The following is a 25,568-nucleotide window of genomic DNA, read 5'->3' as shown; positions in this document are numbered from 1 at the left end:
ATATCAACATTTACAAGTTTCGCGCCTATTAAAAATATTCTGCTTTTCTGTTCTTACTACGAAAGTGAATAATCTCTCACTTCCCCACATTATATTCCATCTGCCACCTTGTTGCCCATTCACTTTAACCTGTCTATGCCTCTGTGTCCTCCTCACGACTAACATTCCCACCTAGCTTCGTATCGTCAGCAAACTTAGATCTTTTGTTTCTTTTGGGCCTCCTTATCTCGAGAGACAATGGATACGCGCCTGGAGGTGGTCAGTTTAGATACATTACTATAATAAAAGCAAAATACTGCGGATGCTGGAAATCTGAAATAAAAACAAGAAACGCTGGAACCACTCAGCAGGTCTGGCAGCATCTGTGGAAAGAGAAGCAGAGTTAACGTTTCGGGTCGGTGACCCTTCTTCGGAACTGGCAAATATTAGAAATGTCAAAGGTTATAAGCAAGTGAGGCGGGGGTGGGGCAAGAGATAACAAAGGAGAAGGTGTAGATTGGACAAGGCCACATAGCTGACCAAAAGGTCATGGAGCAAAGGCAAATAATATGTTAATGGTGTGTTGAAAGACAAAGCATTAGTACAGATAATGTGTTAATGGACTGAAAATTGAACAGCAGCAAGTACAAACATGAAAAAAAAAGTGGGTAAGCAAACTGAACAAACTAAGATGAAATGAAATAAACATTAAAAAAAAAATTGTAAAACATGTAAAAAAGAAAAAAAGAAATAACTAAAAATAAAAGTAAGATAGGGGGCCCGTCATGCTCTGAAATTATTGAACTCAAGGTTCAGTCCGGCAGGCCTAATCAGTAAATGAGATGCTGTTCCTCGAGCTTGCGTTGATGTTCACTGGAACACTGCAGCAAGCCCAGGATAGAGATGTGAGCAGGGGGGAGTGTTGAAATGGCAAGCAACCGGAAGCTCAGGGTCCTGCTTGTGGATCAGGGTGTCGCGGAGGGAACGATCCCTTCGGAATTCTGACAGGGGAAGGGAGGGGAAGATGCGTTTGGTAGTGGCATCACGCTGGAGGTGGCAGAAATGGCGGAGGATGATCCTTTGGATACGGAGGCTGATGGGGTGGAAAGTGAGGACAAGGGGAACCCTGTCACGGTTCTGGGAGGGAGGGAAAGTGTTGTTGACAGGGCCCTCAACCATGTCCGGCCCATTTCCCGCACCTCTACCCTCACCCCTTCCCCTCCCTCCCAGAACCATGACAGGGTTCCCCTTGTCCTCCCTTCCCTTGTCAGCATTCCGAAGGGATCGTTCCCTCCGCGACACCCTGCTCCACTCCTCCATTACCCCCACCACCTCGTCCCCGTCCCATGGTACCTTCCCCTGCAATCGCAGGAGGTGTAATACCTGCCCATTTACCTCCTCTCTCCTCACTATCCCAGGCCCCAAACACTCCTTTCAGGTGAAGCAGCGATTTACTTGTAATTCTTTCAATGTAGTATACTGTATTTGCTGCTCACAATGTGGTCTCCTCTACATTGGGGAGACCTAACGCAGACTGGGTGACTGCTTTGCAGAACGCCTCCGCTCAGTCCGCAAGCAGGACCCTGAGCTTCCGGCTGCTTGCCATTTCAACACTGTCCCCTGCTCTCATGCTCACATCTCTATCCTGGGCTTGCTGAAGTGTTCCAGTGAACATCAACGCAAGTTCGAGGAACAGCATCTCATTTACCGATTAGGCACACTACAGCCTGCCGGACTGAACATGGAGTTCAATAATTTCAGAGCATGACGGGCCCCCATTTTACTTTTATTTTTAGTTATTCTTTGTTTTTTTCTTTTTTACATTTTTTACAATTTTTTTTTAATGTTTATTTCATTTCATCTTAGTTTGTTCAGTTTGTTTACCCACTGTTTTTTTTTCATGTTTGTACTTGCTGATGTTCAATTTTCAGTCTGTTAACACCCTATCTGTACTAATGCTTTGTCTTTCAACACACCATTAACATATTGTTTGCCTTTGCTCCATGACCTTTTGGTCAGCCATGTGGCCTTGTCCAATCTACACCTTCTCCTTTGTTATCTCTTGCCTCACCCCTGCCTCACTTGCTTATAACCTTTGACATTTTTAATATTTGCCAGTTCCGAAGAAGGGTCACCGACCCAAAACGTTAATTCTGCTTCTCTTTCCACAGATGCTACCAGACCTGCTGAGTGGTTCCAACATTTCTTGTTTTTATTTTAGATACATTACTCTTGGTCTCTTCGTCTAAGTCATTAACTTAGATTGTAAATAGCTGAGGCTCTAGCACAGATCCTGGCAGTAAAGCCCGGCTCGGGTATAAAATTAAAACCCGACCTGGGCTGGGCCCGACCTGACAACAGCCAACACGCACCCGACCCGGGCCCAGAGTCCTTTAATTTTTTTAAATGCCCGACCCGACAATAACAAACATATTACTGAAACAGAAAAAAAAAATCGTAGATTAAAACTAAAATAATATGAAACAAAACAGTACAGTCCAGCCCGACCCGACCCCGAATGCTGGACGCAGAAAACAGACCCGACCCGAACCCGACAAATGTAGTCGGATTTGTTCGGGTTCGGGTCAGGTAGCCAGGCTTTACCTGGCAGCACTCCACTAGTCACAGCCTGCCAACTTGAAAATGCCCTGTTTATCCCTACTCTCTGCTTCCTGTCCATTAACCAATCCTCTATCCACACTAATATATTACCCCCAATTCCATTAGTAACATCAGCTAATTGTAATATAAGTTCACTCCAGGGACTTGAACAATTACTCGAAGTTGAACAGTACTGAGGGAGTCCTGCATTGTCAGAGGTTAAGTCTTTCAGATCAGATGTAAAACCAAGCTTCCCTCTCAGGTGGACGTAAATTATCCCATGATGCTATTTAAATAAAGGCAGGGGAGTTCTCCCCAGTGTCCTGGCCAATATTTGTCCCTCAACCAACATCACAAAAACAGATCATCAAGGCATTATTTCATTGCTGTTTGTGGGACTGTGTGCAAATTGACTGCTAAGTTTCCCAACATTGTAATAGAGGCTACACTTCATTGACAGTAAAGTGCTTTGGAGCATCCTGATGTTATCAAAGGTGCTTTGACAATGCAAGTTTTTTTCTTCCTATAAGCAAGGAGATACTACCCTCTAATAAATGACAGCAAAAAGTAGCCCAATGGACTGTAGCTCAAATCACTAGGTGCAGTTATTTCTTCAGTTCACATTAATTTGAATGTGGAAGCTACTCTTAAATCACTGAGAACCAGAGTAGCGCCATTGTAAAAAACTGAATAAAACATTACCATCCCGAAAACAACAGTGTTCAACACATTTTGATTATTGAGGAAAAGAAAAAACTTCCAGAGTTTGGGTTAAACCTTCTAAACTCAAGAGGTGAACGTGCTGCCACTCAGGCAAGGCTGACACCTTGCAGGGTCTCATTTAACAGCTCAAGCTTCATTCTTGCAGTTTATGATATTTCTTCAATCTCAATAGTTATTATACTTTATGTAATCTTCACATATATCCATTTTCAGTACAAACATTGGCAGGAATTTTTGAAAGGACGCACAATGAGGCAGTCAGATTTCTTAAACCTGTGCATTCTTTCCATTACCTTGAGCTATTGTTGACATCACAACAGAAGATGATGACGAAATCATAGATGTGGCAGCAGCAGTGATGGACGTTGAGGAAGAAGGGGTGCTGCCAGCGGTAAAATGCGGCTGCGTGGCAGTGATAACCACTGGCTGTCTTTGAGTGGTGGTGGTGATGACGGACGTTGGTACAAGCTTGGTGACAGCTGCGTAATTGTGAGACTTGGACAAAATATTGGGTACAAACGTTGAGCTTGGCGATGTAGTTACGATTATCACCTATTTTTGAACAAACACAAAAAGAGAACCTTTAAGTGGTTAATTGCAGCACTGTTGGAGTAATGTCATAAAATAAGGGCTACTGCAATAAAAATTATAGTTGATCATGGCTTATTCAACTAACAGAAACTATGGGCGGAAATCTATAGTCCGGCGGCGTGCAAAAACAATGGAGTCCGCCCGTGCGGGTCACACGTCACGGATCTGCCGCGATATTCCGTGAAGCGGCTCATTTAAGTAGCCGGGGCAGACCACTGCGCCCCCTCAAAGACGTGGAGGGGGCGGGCTGTCCGTCCCCTGCAATGGCATCAGCTGCCTGTGTGTAGGCGCTGACACCATTTTTAAAGGGCTTCGAGCCCTAACTTTCAATTTACATATTTAAAGAAGAATTTAATTTTAAAAATTTAATTCATTTATTCTGCCCCTCTCCCACCCCCCCATTAACAATTCATTTCTTGCCCTGTCCCCCCACCAAAACACTTCCTTGCCCACCTGACCTTCCCCCTCTCCCCCCCACCACAAAGTACATAAACTTTACACTCTAACCCTTCCCACCATCCCCTACTCGCCACCATCCCCACCCCGCACTGAGAAACTGACCTGCTCCCCTCCCCCCCACCCCAAACCAGTGTTACCCTCGGTTCCCCGGACAGGAATCTGAAGGCATGGGAGTGCCGGCCACCGGCACAAATATCGGACCGGGACAGACGGCAGGGACGTAAAGGTAATTAATGTAGTGATTTAAATTTATTTACATATGTTAATGGCGGTCCCGTCGCCGAGTGGCGGGAGGGCCGCCACAAGGCCTCGCCACCGCCGGCAATATCGGCCCAGGCCCTCATGGCATCGGGGTGCGTGGTGGCCCTCTCCCGGAGTCATTTTTCGGCCCCCCCTACCCGCCACAACCCCCAACGTCGGGGTGGGGGGCTCTGTAAAATTCAGCCCTATGTGTAGTTAAAAACAAAACTTTTATTCACAGGTATGAACCATGCAACACTCCGAGCATCAGTAAAGACCTTACTGGGGACCCAACAGGACCAAAACAGAGGAGCTCGAAGGAAATACGCTGCCTTAGTGAAAGATTGTGAAGTTCAAGATGCTGTACTTGCTACAGAGTAAGTTTCCACAATCCTGTTTTCTATGATACCTGCACGGTTTTGTTACCAAGTTGTTACCACCCCTTCCTAGAGACACTGACTCTTGCAGCAGTTTGACTCTGTGGGCCCTGGCAGTCCTCTTACACCACCCTTGTGGCCATTCAAGTGAGCGTGGCGAAAGGCTGTTCAACTGTGGAGACAATGCAGCTTATCCCAATACAAAAGAAAAATACTGCAATATAACCTGAAAATGCTGGAAGTCCGCAGGAGGTCTGGCAGCATCTGTGGAGAGAGAATCTTTCAGGACTGCAACCTTTTGTTGGATGTCAAATCTTAACTGCTCTGACGACAGGTCACCAACCCAGAAACGTTAATGCTCTTTCTCTCCCCACGCATACTGCCTGACCAACTAAGTATTTCCAGCATTTCTTGTTTTTATTTGAGCTTAGCCCAATACTGCTCTTATCCTGGGGTAGGCCATTTATGACTAAGATGAGAAGGAATTTCTTCATTCAGAGGATGGCGAATCTTTCAAACTCTCTGCTTCAGAGGGCTGTAAAAGCTCAATCACTGAGCATGTTCAAAACAGAGATCGATAGATATCCGGATTCTAATGACATCAAGGGAAATGGGGCTAGCACAGAAAAGTTGAAGTTGATGATCAGCCACGATCTGTTTGAATGGCGGAGCAGACTCGACAAGCTGAATGGCCTACTCCTGCTCCTATGTTCCTTCCTATATTCCTATCCAAAATCCATATAAAGGTGATTTCTAACAGTGGTTACCAGAAAACAATCAGAAACGGCTTTTTTTTTTCAAAAAATGGTTTAAGCAAAGACAACAGCAGAGTCCTAACTCACCTTCTGAGTAGTTGTATTTGTTGTTTGGGTCGTGGGTTTGGTAAAAGTAATTTTCACTGGTGACATGTGCGAGGGAATGGAGTTTGCGATGCTCTGCATGATGTTGCTTACTTTCGGGCTACTGCCAACAGGAACAGCAATCGACTTGGCGACTGGCGTGACCGACTTAGGAACCTCTTTAAGCACCACAGGGGAAGAACTTGATGAATTTGTACGCCTGCGTTTGCGAGGTTTGTCATCTTCATCAGCACAGCTAACGCCTACACATAGTTTAAAAGGAAGTGTCATCATTAATGAGATACAGAAGAAGCAATTTACCTTTGTTGAAAGATTTATTAATTCCTTCATTCCCCCATTTGTCAGCTCCACGACTTCCTTATTTGAGAGGCAGGAAGATGAGCGTTAGCAAATCTTTCAACCATAAAATGAACAAATCCAAGCACGATCCTGCCCTCACCTAGCATCCACAGGCAACAATTTCACCCAAGCAGGGGTTCATGAATAGCAAACAGGATTGGCAACTGATATTTTTCTCCACCCCCAATTGCGAGTCACACGAATTAGGACCTGAAGTAGGCCATTCGGCCCGTCGAGCCTGCTCCGCCATTCAATAAGATCATGGCTGATCTGTTTGTGTTCCAAATTCCACACTCCCATCTACCCCCGATAACCCTCGATTCCCTTGCCTAACAAGAATCTATCTACCTCCGCCTTAAAATTATTCAATGACCCCCGCCTGCACCAACTTCTGAGGCAGAAAGTTCCAAAGTCACACAACCCTTGGAGAGAAGATTTCTCCTCATCTCTGTCCGAAAAGGGCGACCCCTAATTTTAAACAAAAAAAAGTGATTCTTGACAACGCAGCCAGCCGCTAAGACACGCACATGCGCAAACGGGCTCCTGCTCTCTGCATGTGCGCGATGTTCCGCATTGCCAGGACTGGTTGGCGCATGTGCAGATGACGTCATCGCGTAACACGGGGAAGGGGGGGGGGAGCAGAGGAGAGAGCGGGGGTGGGGGAAAAGCAAGGGAGAGAGTGGGGCTGGAAGTGGGAGAGAGAGGGGGGAAAGCAGGGGAGAGAGTGGCCGAAGACCTTGGTGGCGGCAGCTGCAAGTGCACTCCTCCCTCCCTCCTCCCTCCCAACCGCCCGTTCTCTCTGGCCATTGTGTGCTGCCATGGGTTTATGTTGCCTTTGTATGATTATTTGAGCAGCCCCATCTTTAGTCCTGGCAGCTGTGCATGTGCTAGTGCAGCGCTGCCTATTGGTTGCAATGTCAGTAAATGCAGCCAATTTTAAAAACAGTGCCCCCGTAGTTCTGGACTCACCCACAGAAGGAACCATCCTCTCCACATCCACCTTATCAAGACAGTTCAGGATCTTAAACTTCAATCAAGTCTCCACTCACTCTTCTAAACTCCAGTGAAAACAAGCCCAGTGTGTCCAACCTTTCCTCATAAGACAAATCGCTCATGCCAGGTATCAATCTAGTAAACCTCCTCTGAAACGCCTCCAACGCATTTCATCCTTCTTTAAATAAGGAGACCAAAACTGCACACAGTATTCGAGATGTGGTCTCACTAATACCTGTATAACTGAAGCATAACATCCTTACTTTTATTTTCAATTCCTCTTGTAATAAAGGATAGTGTTCCATTAACCTTCTTTATTACTTGCTCTACCTGCATACTAACTTTTTGTGACTTATGCACTAGAACACCTAGATTCTTCTGCACCTCAGAATTCTGCAGTTGTTCTCCGTTTAAGTAATACTCTGCTTTTTTATTCTTCCTGCCAAAGTGAACAACTTCACATTTTTCCACATTATACTCCATCTGCCAGATTTTTGCCCACTCACTCAACCTATCTATAGCGGTCTGCAACCTCCTTATATACTCTTCACAACATACTTTCCTACCTATCTTTGTGTCATCTGCAAATTTAGTTACCATGCCATCTCTCCCCTCATCGAAGTCATTGACATAAACTGGAAAAAGTTGAGGCCCCAGCACAGACCCCAGCAGGACTCCACTCGTTACATCCTGCCAATCAAAAAAAGGATCCATTTATGCATACTCTCTGTTTTCTGCCAGCCAGCCAATCTTCTATCCATGCTAATATGTTACCCCTTACACCATAAGCTCCTACTTTGCGCAATAACCTTTTATGTGGCACCCTCTCAAATGCCTTCTGGGTATCCAAGTACTGTATGTCAATGGGTTCCTCTTTATCCACAGCACATGTCACTCCAACAAATTGGTTAAACATCATTTCCCTTTCACAAAACCATGCTGACTATTCCCGATTACCTCGGGTTTTTCCAAGTGCCCAGCTAAAGCAACTTGACATTTCAATTTTGAAGGGACTGGTCTGGTTAAGCCCAAATATAAACATAAAAAACACAGCATTAGAGGATTATATGACCCTGTCATTATAAAACACCACACAGATCAACTTAGCATAAGCAAAGCTACAGGAAATCTACTAATTAAATATACATGACTTTTCATGTAATGCAGCCCAGAATGTATTAAATGTGCATGTGGCCCTACAGGTATCTTGAAAGCACACAGGACTTTTTTTTTTTTTATTCGTTTCATGGGATGTGGGTGTTGCTGGCTAGGCCAGCATTTGTTCCCCATCCCTAATAGCCCTCGAGAAGGTGGTAGTGAGCTGCCTGCTTGAACCGCTGCAGTCCATTTGGTGTGGGTACACCCACAGTGCTTTTCAGGAGTGAGTTCCAGGATTTTGATCCAGCGACAGTGAAGGAACGGCAATATATTTCCAAGTGTGCGCTTGGAGAAAAACTTGCAAATGGCAGTGTTCCCACACGTCTGCTGCCCTTGTCCTTCTAGGTAGAAGGAGTCGCGGGTTAGGAAGGTGCTGTCGAAGGAGACTTGGTGAGTTGCTGCAATGCATCTTGTATATGGTACACACTGCTGCCAATGTGTGTCAGTGGTGGAGAGAGTGAATGTTTAAATTGGTGAATGGGATGCCAATCAAGTGGGTTGTATTGTCCTGGATGGTGTCGAGCTTCCTGAATGTTTTTGGAGTTAAAGTCATACAGTCACAGAGAGATACAGCACTGAAACAGGCCTTTCAGCTCACCGAGTCTGTGCTGACCCACAACCACCCATTTATACTAATGCTACGTTAATCCCATATTCCCTACCACATCCCCACCTTCCCTCAATTCTCCTAGCACCTACCTACACTAGGGGCAATTTACAATGGACAATTTACCCATCAACCTGCATGTCTTTGGCTGTGGGAGGAAACCGGAGCACCCGGTGGAAACCCACGCAGTCACAGGGAGAACTTGCAAACTCCACACAGGCAGTACCCAGAACCGAACCCGGGTTGCTGGAGCTGTGAGGCTGCGGTGCTAACCACTGCACCACCCACTGTTGCACTCATCCAGGCGAGTGGAGAGTATTCCATCCCACTCCTGACTTGTGCCTTGTAGATGGTGGACAGGCTTTGGGGAGTCAGGAGGTGGGTTACTCACCACAGAATTCCTAACCACTGATCTACGCTTGTAGCCACTGTATTCATGTGGCTGTTCCAGTTCAGTTTCCAGTCAACAGTAACCCCCAGGATGTTAACATAGAACAGTACAGCACAGTACAGGCCCTTCAGCCCACGATGTTGTGCCAAACCTTTAACCTACTCTAAGATCGAACTAACTACCTACCCTTCATTCTACTATCATCCATGTACCTATCCAAGAGTCGCTTAAATGCCCCTAATGTATCTGCTTCTACTACCACCGCTGGCAACGCATTCCACGCACCCACCACTCTCTGTGTAAAGAACCTACCTCTGACATCTCCCCGAAACCTTCCTCCAATCACCTTAAAATTATGCCCCCTGGTGATAGCCCTTTCCAACCTGGGAAAAAGTCTCTGGCTATCCACTCTATCTATGCCTCTCATCATCTTGTACCCCTCTATCAAGTCACCTCTCATCCTTCTTCGCTCCAATGAGAAAAGCCCTAGCTCCCTCAATCTTTCTTCGTAGGACATGCCATCCAGTCCAGGCAGCATCCTGGTAAATCTCCTCTGCACCCTCTCTAAAGCTTCCACATCCTTCCGATAATGAGGCGACCAGAACTGAACACAATATTCCAAGTGTGGTCGAACCAGGGCTTTATATAGCTGCAGCATAACCTCACGGCTCTTAAACTCAATTCCCCCTGTTAATGAAAGCCAACACACCATACGCTTTCTTAACAACCCTATCAACTTGGGTGGCAACTTTGAGCGATCTATGGACATGGACCCCAAGATCCCTCTGTTCCTCCACACTACCAAGAATCCTGTCTTTAAGCCTGTATTCTGCATTCAAATTCGACCTTCCAAAATGAATCACTTCACACTTTTCTAGGTTGAACTCCATCTGCCACTTCTCAGCCCAGCTCTGCATCCTGTCAATGTCCCATTGCAACCTAGAACAGCCTTCCACACTATCCACAACTCCAGCAACCTTCGTGTCATCGGCAAATTTGCTAACCCAGCCTTCCACTTCCTCATCCAAGTCATTTATAAAAATCACAAAGAGAAGAGGTCCCAGAACAGATCCTTGTGGAACACCACTGGTCACCGAGCTCCATGCTGAATACTTTCCATCGACTACCACCCTCTGACTTCTATGGGCCAGCCAATTTTGTATCCAGACAGCCAACTTTCCCTGAATCCCATGCCTCCTTACTTTCTGAATGAGCCTATCATGGGGAACCTTATCAAATGCCTTGCTAAAATCCATATACAGCACATCCACTGCTCTTCCTTCATCAATGTGTTTTGTCACATCTTCAAAGAATTCAATAAGGCTTGTGAGGCATGACCTGCCTCTCAAAGCCATGCTGACTGTCTCTAATCAAACCATGCCTTTCCAAATAATCATAAATCCTGTCTCTCAGAATCCTCTCCAATAATTTGCCCACTACCGACGTAAGACTGACTGGTCTATAATTCCCAGGGTTATCCCTTTTCCCTTTCTTGAACAAGGGAACAACATTTGACACGCTCCAATCATCCGGTACTACTCCAGTGGACAGTGAAGACGCAAAGATCATCGCCAAAGGCGCAGCAATCTCTTCCCTCGCTTCCCATAATATCCTTGGGTATATCCCGTCTGGCCCCGGGGACTTATCTGTCCTCATATCATTCAAAATTTCCAGCACATCCTCCCTCTTAACCTCAACCTGTTCGAGCATATCAGCCTGTTCCAAGCTGTCCTCACAAACGACCAGGTCCCTCTCACTAGTGAATACTGAAGCAAAGTATTTATTTAGGACCTCCCCTACCTCCTCTGACTCCAGGCACAAGATCCCTCCACTATCCCTGATCGGCCCTACCCTCACTCTGGCCATCCTCTTGTTCCTCACATAAGTGTAGAACGCCTTGGGATTTTCCTTAATCCTACCCGCCAAGACTTTTTCATATCCCCTTCTAGCTCTCCTAAGTCCATTCTTCAGTTCCTTCCTGGCTACCTTGTAACCCTCTAGAGCCCTGTCTGATCCTTGCTTCCTCAACCTTACGTAAGCTTCCTTCTTCCTCTTGACTAGCTGTTCCACATCTCTTGTCATCCAAGGTCCCTTCACCCTACCATCCCTTCCCTGCCTCATCGGGACAAACCTGTCCAGCAGTCGCAGCAAGTGCTCCCTAAACAACCTCCACATTTCTGTCGTGCATTTCCCCGAGAATATCTGTTCCCAATTTATGCTCCCCAGTTCCTGCATTGTAAATCCCCCTCCCCCAATTAAATATTTTCCCATCCCGTCTGCTCCTGTCCCTCTCCATGACTATAGTAAAGGTCAGGGAGTTGTGATCACTATCACCGAAATGCTCTCCCACAGAGAGATCTGCCACCTGGCCTGGTTCGTTGCCAAGCACCAAGTCCAACATAGTCTCCCCTCTAGTCGCCCTATCTACATATTGAGTCAGGAAACCTTCCTGGACACACCTGACAAAAACTGCTCCATCCAAACTATTTGCACTAAGGAGGTTCCAATCAATATTAGGGAAGTTGAAGTCACCCAGGACAACAACCCTGTTACTTCTGCACCTTTCCAAAATCTGCCTCCCAATCTGTTCCTCCATGTCTCTGTTGCTATTGGGGGGTCTATAGAAAACTCCCAACAAATTGACTGCTCCTTTCCCGTTTCTGACTTCCGCCCATAATGCCACAGTAGACAAACCCTCCTCGACGACCTCCCTTTCTTCAGATGTGATACTATCCCTGATTAACAATGCCACTCCCCCACCTCTTTTACCTCCCTCCCTATTCCTTTTGAAACATCTAAACCCCGGAACATCCAACATCCATTCCTGCCCCTGTGATATCCACGTCTCCGTAATGGCCACAACATCGTAGCTCCAAGTACTGATCCATGCTCTAAGTTCATCACCTTTATTCCTGACACTTCTTGCGTTAAAATAGACACACTTCAACCCATCATACTGGCTGCAACTTTGCCCTGTCAACTGTCTAACCTTCCTCACAGACTCTCTGCAGTCGGTATCTGCCTGTTCAACAGCTACCCCATCCACTGATCCGTGGCTCCGGTTCCCATCCCCCTGCCAAACTAGTTTAAACCCTCCTGAAGAACTATAGCAAACCTCCCGCCCAGGATATTGGTGACCCTCCAGTTCAGATGCAACCCGTAGTGTTGATAGTGGGAGATTCAGCAATGGTAATGCCGTTGTATGTCGGGAGATGGTTAGATTCTCTGTTGTTGGAAATGGCCGTTGAAAATGGTCATTGCCTGGCACTTGTGTGGTGTGAATGTTACTTGCCACTTTCCCAAGCTTGAATGTCTTCCAAGTCTTGCTGGATATGGGCACGGACTGTTTCAGTATCTGAGGAGTTGCGAATGGTACTGAATATCATATAAATCATCAGTGAACATCCCCACTTCTGTTCTTATGATAGAGGAAAGGTCATTGATGAAGATGGTGGGCCTATGACACCACCCCGAGGACCTCCTGCAGCAATATCCTGGGTCTGAAATGATTGATCTCCAACAACCACACCATCTTCATTTGCGCTAGGTATGACTCCAACCAGTGAAGCGTTTTCCAACGATTCCCATTGACTTCAATTTGGCTAGGGCTCCTTTATGCGACACTCAGTCAAATGCTGCCTTGATATCAAGAGCAACCATTCTCACCTCACCTCTTGAGTCCATGTTTAGACCAAGGGTGTAATCAGGGTAGGAGTCAAGTGGTCCTGGCGGAACCCAAACCGAGCATCAGTGAGCAGGTTGTTGTTATGTTGCACTTGATAGCACTGTCGACGACACCTTCCATCACTTTGCTAATGATCAAGAGTAGACTGATGGGGCTGATTGGATTTGTCCTGCTTTTTGTGGACAGGACATACCTGGCAATTTTCCACATTGTCAGGTATATGCCAGTGTTGCAGTTGTACTGAAACAGCTTGGCTAGGAGCACGGCTAGTTCTGGAGCACAGGTCTTCAGTACTACAGCCAGGATGTCGTCAGAACCCATAGCCTTGGCAGTATCCAGTGCCTTCAGCCGTTTCTTGATAACACATGGAGTGAATGGAACTGGCTAGAAAGATTCAAAAAGCTGGACCTTGTTGATACTGATTTAAGAGTTCTGAGCTTCTCCCCAAAAAGCATAACCCTTTCTTTTCCTCTTTAATTTGCCCATTGGCCTGCTGTGGTGGATACCACAGAGTAGACAACCAACCCACACCCTCAGTTAGGGAACTGTATGGTAGAGCAAGAACAGAATGTCTAACTTTGCACTATCTTAAACCAGAATACAGCACAGTATGTTCAACAGACAATTTCAACTGTTAGAGTTGGGCACGGGCACTGGTTTCACATATTAATTTTAAACAGAACAAATGGCACTTACTTTTGACATACACCGTGCTACCACTTGGCAGTACAACAACATTGGAAGCTGGACTGGCAGGTCTGGGAGATTTGACCGTTGCTACACTCCCACCAGGCATTGTAGTTGAAGCTGGCGTAGGAGTGGTACTCGTGTAGGAGTAACAAACAATCACTAGAAGAAAAGAGAAATTGAGGCTTTTTTGAGAAAATAAAATCTTTGGTAGAAATCACTATCATTACAAAATTATACTTTGTCAATTCTGGTAGTCTGTCAGTGTAAGTTTTCATTTGGTGCCACCATCTGGTCAAAGTCTGCACTGCAACCAAAACAATTTTTTGATATGATCTGCAATAACCATGTTATACAGAAAAGAAATTAAATTCAGCAATACGGGGTCATTGAAATCACTGATATTGACTGGAAATGTTAGTTATTTATGATCAGGAAAGAAAGTATAATGTCCCCTATGACACATTTTCACCTGCAGCCAAAACAGTAAACCGGCAAATTTAGATTTTAAATAGATTCCACGTTCGGTATTTGCCTTTTAGTCATCTGAACTCTTTCTTCCATAATACCAATCCTACTGTCTTCCCATTCCAACTTGAACTTCCACAAGTAGTGAGGAAAGAGCTCAGTTTAATGCCCCCACTTTAACTGCGATGTAGTATCAGTCTCCCTCCTGCTGTCCCTTCCCCCCCTCCTCTCCCTCCTGCTGTCCCTTCCCCCCCCTCCTCTCCCTCCTGCTGTCCCTTCCCCCCTCTCCTCTCCTCTCCCTCCTGCTGTCTCGCCCCCCCCCTCCTCTCCCTCCTGCTGTCTCTTCTCCCTCTCCCTTCCTCTTCCCCCTCTGACAATTGCAGGGGGCAGGAGCGCTCAGCAAAGCAGCTTTGTGGTTGGTCTGTTTTTAAAAAAAACACTGTGCTATCAGTTTCACATGTGTCAGGTGCTGACATCGGGAACAACAGTTTCCCAACTTCGGACAGATTCGGGGTTTTCCAGCAGGTTCTGACTTTTTTTTTTAAACTAAAGTCTGTTGGAAAAACCCTGAATCTGTCCGAAGTTGGGAAACTGCTGTTCCCGAAGTCAACACCTGTCAGCTGCGAAACGGACAGCGCGTAATTTTTAAAAAGCCAATCTGAAAGACAACAATGGAAAATTTCTCATCTCTGAAATACATCCGTGGGCTGGATGGAAACCTTTGGCGGGCCGGATCCTGGCCCACGGCCGTATGTTGGACAACCCTGGTCTAGATTATGCACTCAGGTCTTGATGCAAGACTCAAAATAGCAAGGTGACCCAGAGGCAAGTGCTGACAAATAAATCAAGATGAGTATTCATCACTGAACATTAAGGAATATGTTCTCAAGTGTATACAAGCCTAAAGCAGCAATTCCAGCATAGGAACATTCACCTTGTAACTTCAGTTACAGTAAGGTGTTGTGGACTACTTTGGGCATTCATTCTGGCACACATTATCTACAGCAACCAACCTCCAGTCACCCTGACTATCTTGTCACTGGAACCTGCCACATCAGTGAATATAGAAGGATAAATCCCTGTCATTTTCCTCACTCTTAATCAATTACAGGTTCCTGACCAAGCTCATTTCTATTACAATGAGCTAGGGCAAAATAATAGATCTGACTGACACTGGCAGTTGGAGTTGCAAATCTGCACAGTCCAGATTTGGGTTGTTCTGCTATTGAGCTGCTAATGTTCCAACACATTAGTTCTCAATCTTTAACAGCTGCAAAATGACCTCGTGTGTTGATATGTAACACAGTAAGTAGCAGCATTTGTGCTTAATGACACCAATTGGAGAAGAGTAGAATTATCATGGCTGCTGTAGATTATGGTACATCAGCACCAGTGTCACAACATCATAATCTTGATGCAAGGCATTAGTTTCAATGTCTAGGTCACCAGGATACCAAGAGATAAACTAGAAACATCTCACAAACCTTTCTAAATCTAGCTATTAATAAAATTCCTACTAGTACTAGGATAAATCTTTAAGTTACAAATATATTACATAATATATTAAATATAGCAATGAAAAACAAAGTATTTTACATGAAGGTTTCTTTAATCGCATTATAATAATCTTATCTGAACAAGATCTATGAGTAGAGAATTTTAAAAAAAGGGAAGCTGCAGGATATTTTTAAGGGAGAGGGTGAACAACGAGGGGTCGTGGTTCACAATGGTACCAATGACATAGGTAGAAAGAGGGATGAGGTCCTGAAAGCAGATTTTAGGGAGCTAGGTAAGACAAAAAAGCAGGACCTCAGAGGTCGTAATCTCCAGATTACTCCCAGTGCCACGGACTAGTGAGCATAGAAATAAGTTAGAGCTGATGAATGCGTGGCTAGAGAGATGGTGTGGGAGGGAGGGCTTTAGATTCCTGGAGCATCGGGACCAGTTCTGGGGGAGGTGGGATCTGTACCAGCCAGACAGTTTGCACCTCAATAGGGCCAGGACCAAAATCCTTGCCAGGAAGTTTGCTAGTGCTACTGGGCAGGGTTTAAACAAGTTTGGCAGGGGGATGCGAACCTGAGGGTAGACTCAGATGTGGCAAAATTAGATATGGAAATGCAAGGCAGAAAATTAGTGAGTGGGTCTGGAAGGCAGAGGAAATGAAGGATTAAATAATAAAACAAATTGGTAGTGCTCAAGGGTATGTACACCAATGCAAGTAGGATAACAAATAAAGCAGACGAGTTGAGGGCACAGATAGAAATAAGGCAGTATGATACCATACCTATTACAGAAACATGGCTTAAAGGAGGACAGGAATGGCAGCTCAACTTTCCTGGTTACACGGTTTTCAGTTGAGAGAGGGGGGAATAAAAAGGGAATGGGCGGCAATTTTGGTTAGAGAGGCAATTACAGCTGTGAGGAGGGATGATATGTTAGAAGGATCAATTGAGGCCATATGGATTGAGCTGAGGAACAAAAAAAGGGGCAGTCATACTACTGGAAGTGTACTGTCGACTCCCAAACAGTCAGAGGGAGATAGAAGAGCAAATATGTAGGCAAATTTCTGAGAAGTGCAAAAACAACAGGGCAGTAATAGTAGGGGATTTTAACCACCCCAATATTAACTGGGATAGTTTTAGTTTGAAAGGAATGGAGGGAAAAGAATTCTTAAGGTGCATTCAGCAGAAATTTTTTGGCCAGTATGTAGCAAGTCCAACAAAAGAGAGTGTAGTTCTGGACTTGTTTTTAGGTAATGAAGCTGGGCAGGTGGAAGGAGAGGCAGTGGGGGAGCATTTTGATGGTCATGATCATAATTCAGTTAGTTTTAACGTAATTATGGAAAAAGACAGAGATAAAACAGGAGTTAAAGTTCTAAATTGGGGTAATGCCAATTTTAGTAAGCTGAAAAGTGATTTAGCAGAAGTGAACAGGAAACAGCTACTTGAAGGTATCAGTGTCAGAGCAGTGGGAGGCATTCAAAGGGGAGATTCAAAGGGTTCTGAGTAAACATGTTCCCACAAAGAGGAAGGGTGGGACTGCCAAATCTACAAAACCTCAATACTACAGAAAACAGAGGAGCATAGAAAGTGGAGGGGTGATATCAAAAAGGAAACGAGGAAAGCAACAAGGAGGACATAAAAGAATATTAGCAAGTAAAATCAAGACGAACCCAAAGATATTTTATCAATACATTAAGAGTAAGAGGATAACTAAGGAGAGAGTAGGACCCATAAAAGACCAAAACGGTAACCTATGTGTGGAGGCAGAAGATGTGGCTATGGCTCTTAATGAATACTTTGTGTCTGTCTTCACAAAAGAGGGGGACAATACAGACACTGTAGTTAAGGAGGAGGAGTGTGAAGTATTGGATGTGATAAACATAGGGAGAGGGCAAGTATTAAGGGGTTAGCATTCTTGAACATGGATAAATCACCAGGGCCGAATGAAATGCACCCCAGGCTGTTAATAGAAGCCAGGGAGGAAATAGTGGAAATTCTGACCATCAATTTCCAATCCTCACTGGATACAAGTGTGGTGCCAGAGGACTGGAGGTCTGCTAACGCTGTACCTTTGTTTAAAAAGGGAATGAGGGATAGACCGAATAATTACAGGCCAGTCAGTCTAACCTCGGTAGTGGGCAAATTATTGGAATCAATTCTGAGAGACAGAATAAACTGTCACTTAGAAAGGCACGGATTAATCAAGGATAGTAAGCATAGGTTTGTTAAGGGAAGGTCGTGTCTGACTAACTTGATTGAATTTTTTTGAAAGTAACAAGGAGGATTGATGAGGGTACTGCAGTTGATGTGGTCTACATGGATTTTAGCAAGGCTTTTGACAAGGACCCGCATGGCAGACTGATTTAAAAAAAAGTTCATGGGATCCAGGGGAAGGTAGCAAGCTGGATATAAAATTGGCTCAGTGGCAAGAAACAAAAGGGTAATTGTTGACAGGTGTTTTTGCAACTGGAAGGCCGTTTCCAGTGGGGTTCTGCAGGGCTCAGTTCTAGATCCCCTGCTTTTTGTGGTATATATGGGCATTTTGTGGACATAAATGCAGGGGGCATGATCAGGAAGTTTGCAGACAACACAAAAATTGGCTGTGTGGTTGATAGCGAGGAGGATAGCTGCAGACTGCAAGAAGATAGCAATGGACTGGTCAGGAGGGCAGAAAAGTTGCAAATGGAATTTAACCCAGATAAGTGTGAAATGATGCATTTTGGGAGGTCAAACAAGGCAAAGGAATAAACAATATATGGGAGGATACTGAGAGATGTAGAGCAAGTGAGGGACTTTGGAGTGCATGTCCACAGATCCCTGAAGGTAGCAGCATGGGTTGATAAGGTGGTTAAGGAGGCATATGGAATCTTTTCCTTTATTAGCCGAGGCATAGAATATTTGAGTAGGGAGGTTATGCTGGAATTATACGACTCTTTGAGTCGAAGAGACTTAGTAGTTGGCAGGAAAAAAGACAGAGGCGCAAGGGGAGAGCCAACTGTGCAACAGCCCCAACAAACAAATTTCTCTGCAGCACCTGTGGAAGAGCCTGTCACTCCAGAATTGGCCTTTATAGCCACTCCAGGCGCTGCTTCACAAACCACTGACCACCTCCAGGCGCGTATCCATTGTCTCTCGAGATAAGGAGGCCCAAAAGAAAAGAAAAGAAAAGAAAAGAAAGAAAGAAAAAAGAATATAAAATATTAGTCAGGCCTCAACTTGAGTAGTGTGTGCAGTTCTGGTCATCTCATTACAGAAAGAATGTAACTGCACTAGAGAGAGTTCAGAGATTTGCAAGGATGTTGCTAGGACTGTAAAATTACAATTATGAGAAAAGATTGGATAGGCTGGGGTTGTTCTCCTTGAAACAGAGGAAGCTGAGGGGAGATTTGATTGCAATGTACAAAATTGTGAAGGGCCTAGATAGAGTGGATGGGAAGGGCCTATTTACCTTAGCAGAGGGGTTAGTGACTAGGGGATATAGATTTAAAGCAATTGGCAGAAGGATTAGAGGATAGATAAGGATGGGGGTCTGGAACTCACTGCCTGAAAGGGTGGTAGAAAACCTCATCTCATTTAAAAGGTGCCTGGATGGGTGCCTAAAGTGCCGTAACCTGCAGGGCTATGGACCAAATGCTGGAAAGTGGGATTAGGCTGGGTGACTCTTTTTTTTCCAGCCGGTGCAGACATGATGGGCCAAGTGCCTCTTTTTGTGCTGTAAACTTTCTCTAACTCCAATTTCAAGCAGAAACAGAAAATGATGGAAAGACAGCCAGTATTTAAGAGCATTCAGCACTTCAAGAAAACACTCTTCATCAAGCAGATTCCACCAAATTTGCCTGTCGTAACAATACATCAGCCTGTATTTTTTCTTTCAGTCTTCGATGGACTTGCTTATGCAGGGGTACACAATGACAATAAGAGGAGAAGAACGCAAGAAATAGATACAGGAGTTGGCTTTACAGTCCACGGCATGTTCTCTGCCATTCAAGAAGATCAGAGCTAAAATTCTACATTAAGTTCATTTTCCTGCCCTATTCTTCAGTTTCCTTAGCGCCCAAAAACCTCAGTCTTGAAATACCCATCGACCAAAGTTCCCTCTATTTTTTTCTTTGTTGTGCATGGTCTGTTTATTGCACTGTGCAGTACATTCAAGATTGCTGTGCGGCTGCGCACCTGCACATCTTGGGGTGGGAGGGGGAGCATAGTAATTGTAAAAGATTCACAAGCATTTGGACGGAAAATGTGTTTTTGACTGGTTGTTGGAAAATCCTAGTTGCTTTTAGATATTGTGTGAAGACAACTTCACAGGCCTGATGAATATATTCCAAATGCTGCCTTTGCTTCTTTGTACTTCCTTCCCCACAAAGTGTGACATAAGTTTTTTTTTAAGTAGTCATGTGAGTAACACGAAATTTGCACTAGCTCTATTTTTATAGTAGGTAGATACAAGAAACTGATGCATATTACAGATCGGTGTAACACTTAAAAGAATGCTCACATTTGCACATGACTTGCTGAAATAATTTAAACAAATAGGCAACAGATTAAACTGAGCAAAACATCACAACTATGCTCAATACCTCATGCAACACATTAGCAATGTCACATATTAGCTAGTATTTAGTATACTTTGTTTTTTTCTGTCAAATTATCAGCGGCCAAGAGCTCATGTTTTGATGTTTTACACAAACAGCAACAAATTCACATTTACCTTTCCAGTATTAAAGTGCACTGGGATACTTGTTAAAGGTATGATATTGTTCCGACCAGGTGAGAAAGAGATCTAGGGTTCCCTTTCAGCCTTCACCTGGTCTTACTGTAACAGGGTTTTACTTTTGCACACACTGTGTTTTAGCGCCCCCTTGGTGAATTCTTGTTCACCGCTTTCCAATTATAAGGCACAAAAATGAGCACAAACAGGCTTTCTTAGGTTTAAAGGTGAAATTTTATTAAACTTAAACTCTAATTTGGTTGGCGCCTACGGTACACGACGCACCCACGCTAGCATGCATGTGCAATACACGCATGCAAATAGAGACAGAAAAGAGAAGAAAAATAAAGTGGAAAGGTTTGAGGCAATATCTGAAGAGGTTTTGTTATAGGTCTTCGAGCTCACTGTAGAGTCCTTGCTTATAGGTAAATTTTGCTTTTCGTTGGGGCCCAGTATTCTTGCAAAACCTTGTTCACTGTAGGAGACTTTTCTCTCTTGGGGTTCCTGTATCTTCAGTTGGTTTTTGGAGTTCTGTGAGAAATATGGGAGCAGCTAGGAGAGGCTGTGGCAAGCCAGCCAGGAGAGGTCTGTTCAATCCAGGAGCCAAGAGCTTTCTCCACAGGCTTTGTTCAAAAATGCACAACAGCCAGTTAGTCATGTGACTAACTGGTGTGACCACATATGTCTGTGGATTGAATTGGAGCAGGGAATAGCTCCTTTGCATACAACCACTGTCTGTTAATATGCAAAAATGTCTTTCCAGCCAGGGGCCTGGCAACCCTTTGTAACAGGCTTTCTCTTCTTCCCAACAACAATTTGAAACGTAGTGTCCATGTGACAAAATTAATATGCCTCATTCTTGGCAGGTGGGGGCCTGCATGAAAATATAAATGCAAGTTGTAGTTTCTTTTCTTGTTAACAGCTTCAAATAACTTTCCCGCAATTTTCATTGTTGTCACCCCTTAGAACCTTTCTATCACAGGAGGGGGATCAGTGAGGGGGAGGAAAGGGCAAGAGCGAGCAGTGAAGACAAGAAACAGGAGGAGTAGACCATATGGCCCATTGAGTCTGCTTCGCCATTCACAACGCTTATGGCTGATCTTGGGCTTCAACTCCACTTTCCCACCCACTTGCCATATCCCTTGATTCCCTGACAGACCGAAAACCTGTTTATCCCAGCCTTAAATGTATTCAACAACGGAGCATCCACAACCCTCTGGGGTGTTCTGTGAATAGCTAATCATTAAAATAAAATCCAGGTACGACCCCACCTTGTTTCAAAATGTGTTATCAACTTCAACCTGTATTTTGGTAGTTTTATCCATTGTTCCAAGCACTGAAAAGAGCAGCTCTCCAGAGGATCCATCATATGAGATTTCAAAAATGAAAAAAAGTAACTGTAGAGGTAATTTTAATCAATTCATTGTGAATTACATCATGTGTGTGTTTGGAAGCAAAACATTTTTACAGTAGAGAGAAGCCATTTGTTTCATTTTTTTCTGTGCCCACTGACTGAAAACAATCCCACTGTTCTGCTCTTCCCCCACACCTCTGTACCTGCCTCTACTTCAAATATTTATGTACTTTTCGATTAAAAAAAAAAATCAAACATTCTCTTTCTCAAATACTGTTTGTGATAAAACATTCTAAGCTCTAACAACTCTTGTTAAGACAGTGTTTCTATATTTTTTGTTAGGTTTTCTTGAGGACTAGTATTTTAGAATTTTTGAGGGACCTGGATAGAGTGGAGGTGAAGGGTCTATTCACCTTAGCAGAGAGATCAGTGACAAGGGGGCATAGGTTTAATGTGATCGGTAGAAAAATTAGAGGGGAGATGAGGGAAAACTTTATCACCTAGAGGGCGGTGATGGTCTAGAACTCACTGCCTGAAAGGGTACTTGAGGCAGAGACCCTCAACTCATTCAAAAGGTGTCTGGATATGCATCTCAAGTGCCATAGGCTGCAGGGCTACGAACCAAATGCTGGATGGTGGGATTAGAATAGGTGGATTGTTTTTCAGCCAGCCCGGACACGATGGGCCAAGTGGCCTCTTTCTGTGCCTTAAACTTTCTATGATTCTAATTATGGATATTGTTTTATTTGGGATAACTGAAAAGGATTCCATAGTTGTTTTTTTTTCCATTGGTGTCATTGAAAGTACATTGAGAGGCTTTGTTTGAAAACAACATTTACTGGAAGCCATCCATCTTCATATAAATACTCAGCAGGGCCTTTTGACTTGGGGGAGATGTTTAGAGAAGTGACAGGTCAAGATTTATAGGGGTCAGGAGGCTTGACTCTTGAGATACTGTTTTTGGTTTCACTTTGGACAGTGTTGGGGTGTGAACGGTTTTGAAGGCAGCTGGAGAAAACTATAGGAACATAGGAAGATAGGAACAGGAGTAGGCAATTCAGCCCCTCGAGCCTGTCCCGCATTTCAATGAGATCATGGCTGATCCGCGGCCTAACTCCATATACCAGCCTTTGGCCCATATCCCTGAATATCTTTGCTGAACAAAAATCTATCTGTCTCAGATTTAAAATTAACAACTTTTCTAGCTTCAACTGCTGTCTGTGGGAGCGAGTTCCAAACCTCTACCACCCTTTGCGTGAAGAAATGCTTCCCAACATCTCTCCTGAACGGTCTGGTCCTAATTTTTAGACTATGCCCCCTAGTTTTAGAATCTCAAACCAGTGGAAATAGTTTATCTATATCTAGCCTGTCTTTTCCTGTTAATATCTTGAAGACTTCAATCAGATCATCCCTTAACTTTCTAAATTCTAGCAAAAACAAACCTAATTTGTGCAATCTCTCCTCGTAACTTAACCCCTGTAGTCCAGGTATCATTTTTGTAAACCTACGCTGCACTCCCTCCAAGGCCAATGTATCCTTCCTAAGGTGAGTGTGCCCAGAACTGCTCACAGTACTTCAAGTGGGGTCTAACCAGGGTTTTGTACAGCTGCAACATAACCTCTGTGTCTTTATACTCCAATCCTCTAGATACAAAGGCTAGCATTCCATTAGCCTTTTTGATTATTTTCTGCATTGACTCTTGGCATTTTAAAGATCCATGCACCTGAACCCTCAAGTCTCTTTGGACATCCACTGTACTTAACCTCTTCCCATTTATAAAGTACCCTGCTCTATCATTTTTTGGTCCAAAATGGATAATCTCACACTTGCCCGCAATGAAATCCATCTGCCACAGTTTTGCCCACTCACCTAGTCTGTCAATATCTCTTTGCAATTTTATGCTATCATTTAGACTGTCTACAATGCCGCCTAACTTTGTATCATCAGTAAATTTGGATATATGACTTACTATGCCATCATCCAAGTCATTAATGAATAATGTGAATAATTGAGGCCCCAACACAGATCCCTGCGGGACACCACGACTCACATCTTGCCAATCGGAGTATTTACCCATTATCCCCACTCTCTGTCGCCTACCACTCAACCAACGTCCTAACCACGTCAATAATTTGCCCTCAACTCCATGGGCTTCTATCTTAGTTAACAGTCTCTTCTGTGGGACTTTATCAAATGCCTTCTGGAAGTCCATATAAATAACATCCATAGACATTCCCCTGTCCACTACCTTAGTCACCTCTTCAAAAAATTCAATGAGATTTGTCAGGTATGACCTTCCCATCATGAATCCATGCAGGCTGTCCCTGATTAACTGAAATTTTTCTCGGTGTTCAGTCACCCTATCCTTGATTATAGACTCCAGCAACTTGCCCACCGCAGATGTCTGGCTAACTGGTCTGTAATTTCCTTGGTTCCCCCTTTCACCCTTCTTAAAAGTGGAGTGACATGTGCAACTTTCCAATCCAGAGGGACCACTCCTGAATCTTGGGAACTCTGGAAGACTATAGTTAGGGCATCTACAATGTGCTCCCCTACTTCCTTTAACACCCTCGGATGGAAACCGTCAGGTCCTGGGGTTTTCTCACTCTTTAGTTCCATTAATTTCACTGTTACTGATATTTTACTTACGTTAATTGTATTAAGTCCCTGTCCCCTATCAGCTATTAATTTTTTCGGGACTTCCGGCAAGTTATCCTCCTTTTCAACTGTAAATACTGAGGCAAAGTAATTGTTCAACATGTCTGCCATTTCCCCATTATCAATGACAATATCTCAATTTTCAGCTTTTAGTGGGCCTACATTTTTCTTGATCACCCGCTTTCCCTTTATGCAACTATAAAATTTCTTCTTATTGGAGTTGAAGGCCAGTTTGGCAGGTTTTCTAGGCGAAATGCGACAACAGGGGTTTCTGGCATGATTTTCAGGAGAAATGCAGCATCAGTTTCTCTATTTTGTGCACTTGATTCTCAGGAAGTTCTCGGAGATAGAAGAGGGTGCTGATGGTGACTGCTCTATTAGCTGATTATTAATCACAGTTCCTGAAAAGCATGCCAGAAACCCCTGTTGTCGCATTTCTCCTAGAAAACCTGCCAAACTGGCCTTCAACATCACCTGAAATGTTCTAGAAAGATCCCAGTGACAGCCATCTACGTGTATTTGGGATGCCAAACTAAAAAGGGACAACTGGCATCTTTCCATATCGTCTGTTTTTTCTTCAAGAATTTGAAAGTATTTGGCCAAAGTTTTTTTGTAACAGAGCTTGAAAGAGACAATCTCTATTTATTTGGTTAACGTGTGTGTGGGTGGGGGGGGTATGTGTGTGTGGGTGGGGTGGGGTGAGGCCACGGTAAAAGAGAATTTTCATATTTCACTCTGTATGTTAATGCTTTGCTTTGTTACTGGTTAAGTCTTGTTATATAAGCTGATAATTTTGTTGTTTATAAAAGACACCTGGTTGGTGTACATTATTCTGGGATAAAATGTAGAGTCTATGATTGACTGTATCGGTAACTGGGTGAACATTTAAATATATGTTGTGACCTGTGGAGAAGTGGAACTAGAAAAGACAGTGCTCTTCTCCCACCTTGGTCATAACACTCTGAATAAAGAAACTGTTCCTTAATCACTGTCCTCACTCAGTGGGGATTTTACAGACAATCCCTCATCATGAATTCCCCCAAACTAGAGCAGTGGTTCTCAAACCGGTATTTATTTATTTTATTTAGAGATACAGCACTGAAACAGGCCCTTCGGCCCACCGAGTCTGTGCCAACCAACAACCACCCATTTATACTAACCCTACACTAACCCCAAATTCTCTAC

General features: G+C 44.2%; 1 protein-coding gene across 6 annotated transcripts in view; it reads right to left on the bottom strand.

Annotated features, from left to right (window-relative positions):
- The window catches only part of emsy (EMSY transcriptional repressor, BRCA2 interacting), a 99,054-nt gene that overhangs the window by 57,257 nt on the left and 16,229 nt on the right, over window positions 1-25,568 (bottom strand). For 5 of the 6 annotated variants that reach the window (XM_068033096.1, XM_068033099.1, XM_068033101.1 and 2 more), the window contains exons 6-8: window positions 13,700-13,852; window positions 5,813-6,072; window positions 3,597-3,855 (exon numbers count right to left, since the gene is read on the bottom strand). In XM_068033096.1, the coding sequence (XP_067889197.1) occupies window positions 3,597-3,855; window positions 5,813-6,072; window positions 13,700-13,852 (672 nt within the window). Of the gene's footprint in view, window positions 1-3,596; window positions 3,856-4,610; window positions 4,719-5,812; window positions 6,073-13,699; window positions 13,853-25,568 lie in introns of those variants that run through there. The other variant, XM_068033100.1, reaches the window with a different exon arrangement.

The sequence above is a fragment of the Heterodontus francisci genome, chromosome 6, assembly GCF_036365525.1.
Source record: "Heterodontus francisci isolate sHetFra1 chromosome 6, sHetFra1.hap1, whole genome shotgun sequence".
In the NCBI taxonomy this organism is placed as follows: Eukaryota; Metazoa; Chordata; class Chondrichthyes; order Heterodontiformes; family Heterodontidae; genus Heterodontus; species Heterodontus francisci.
The sequence above is the reverse complement of the archived record's forward strand: the minus strand, read 5'-3'. Positions and strand labels throughout refer to the sequence as shown.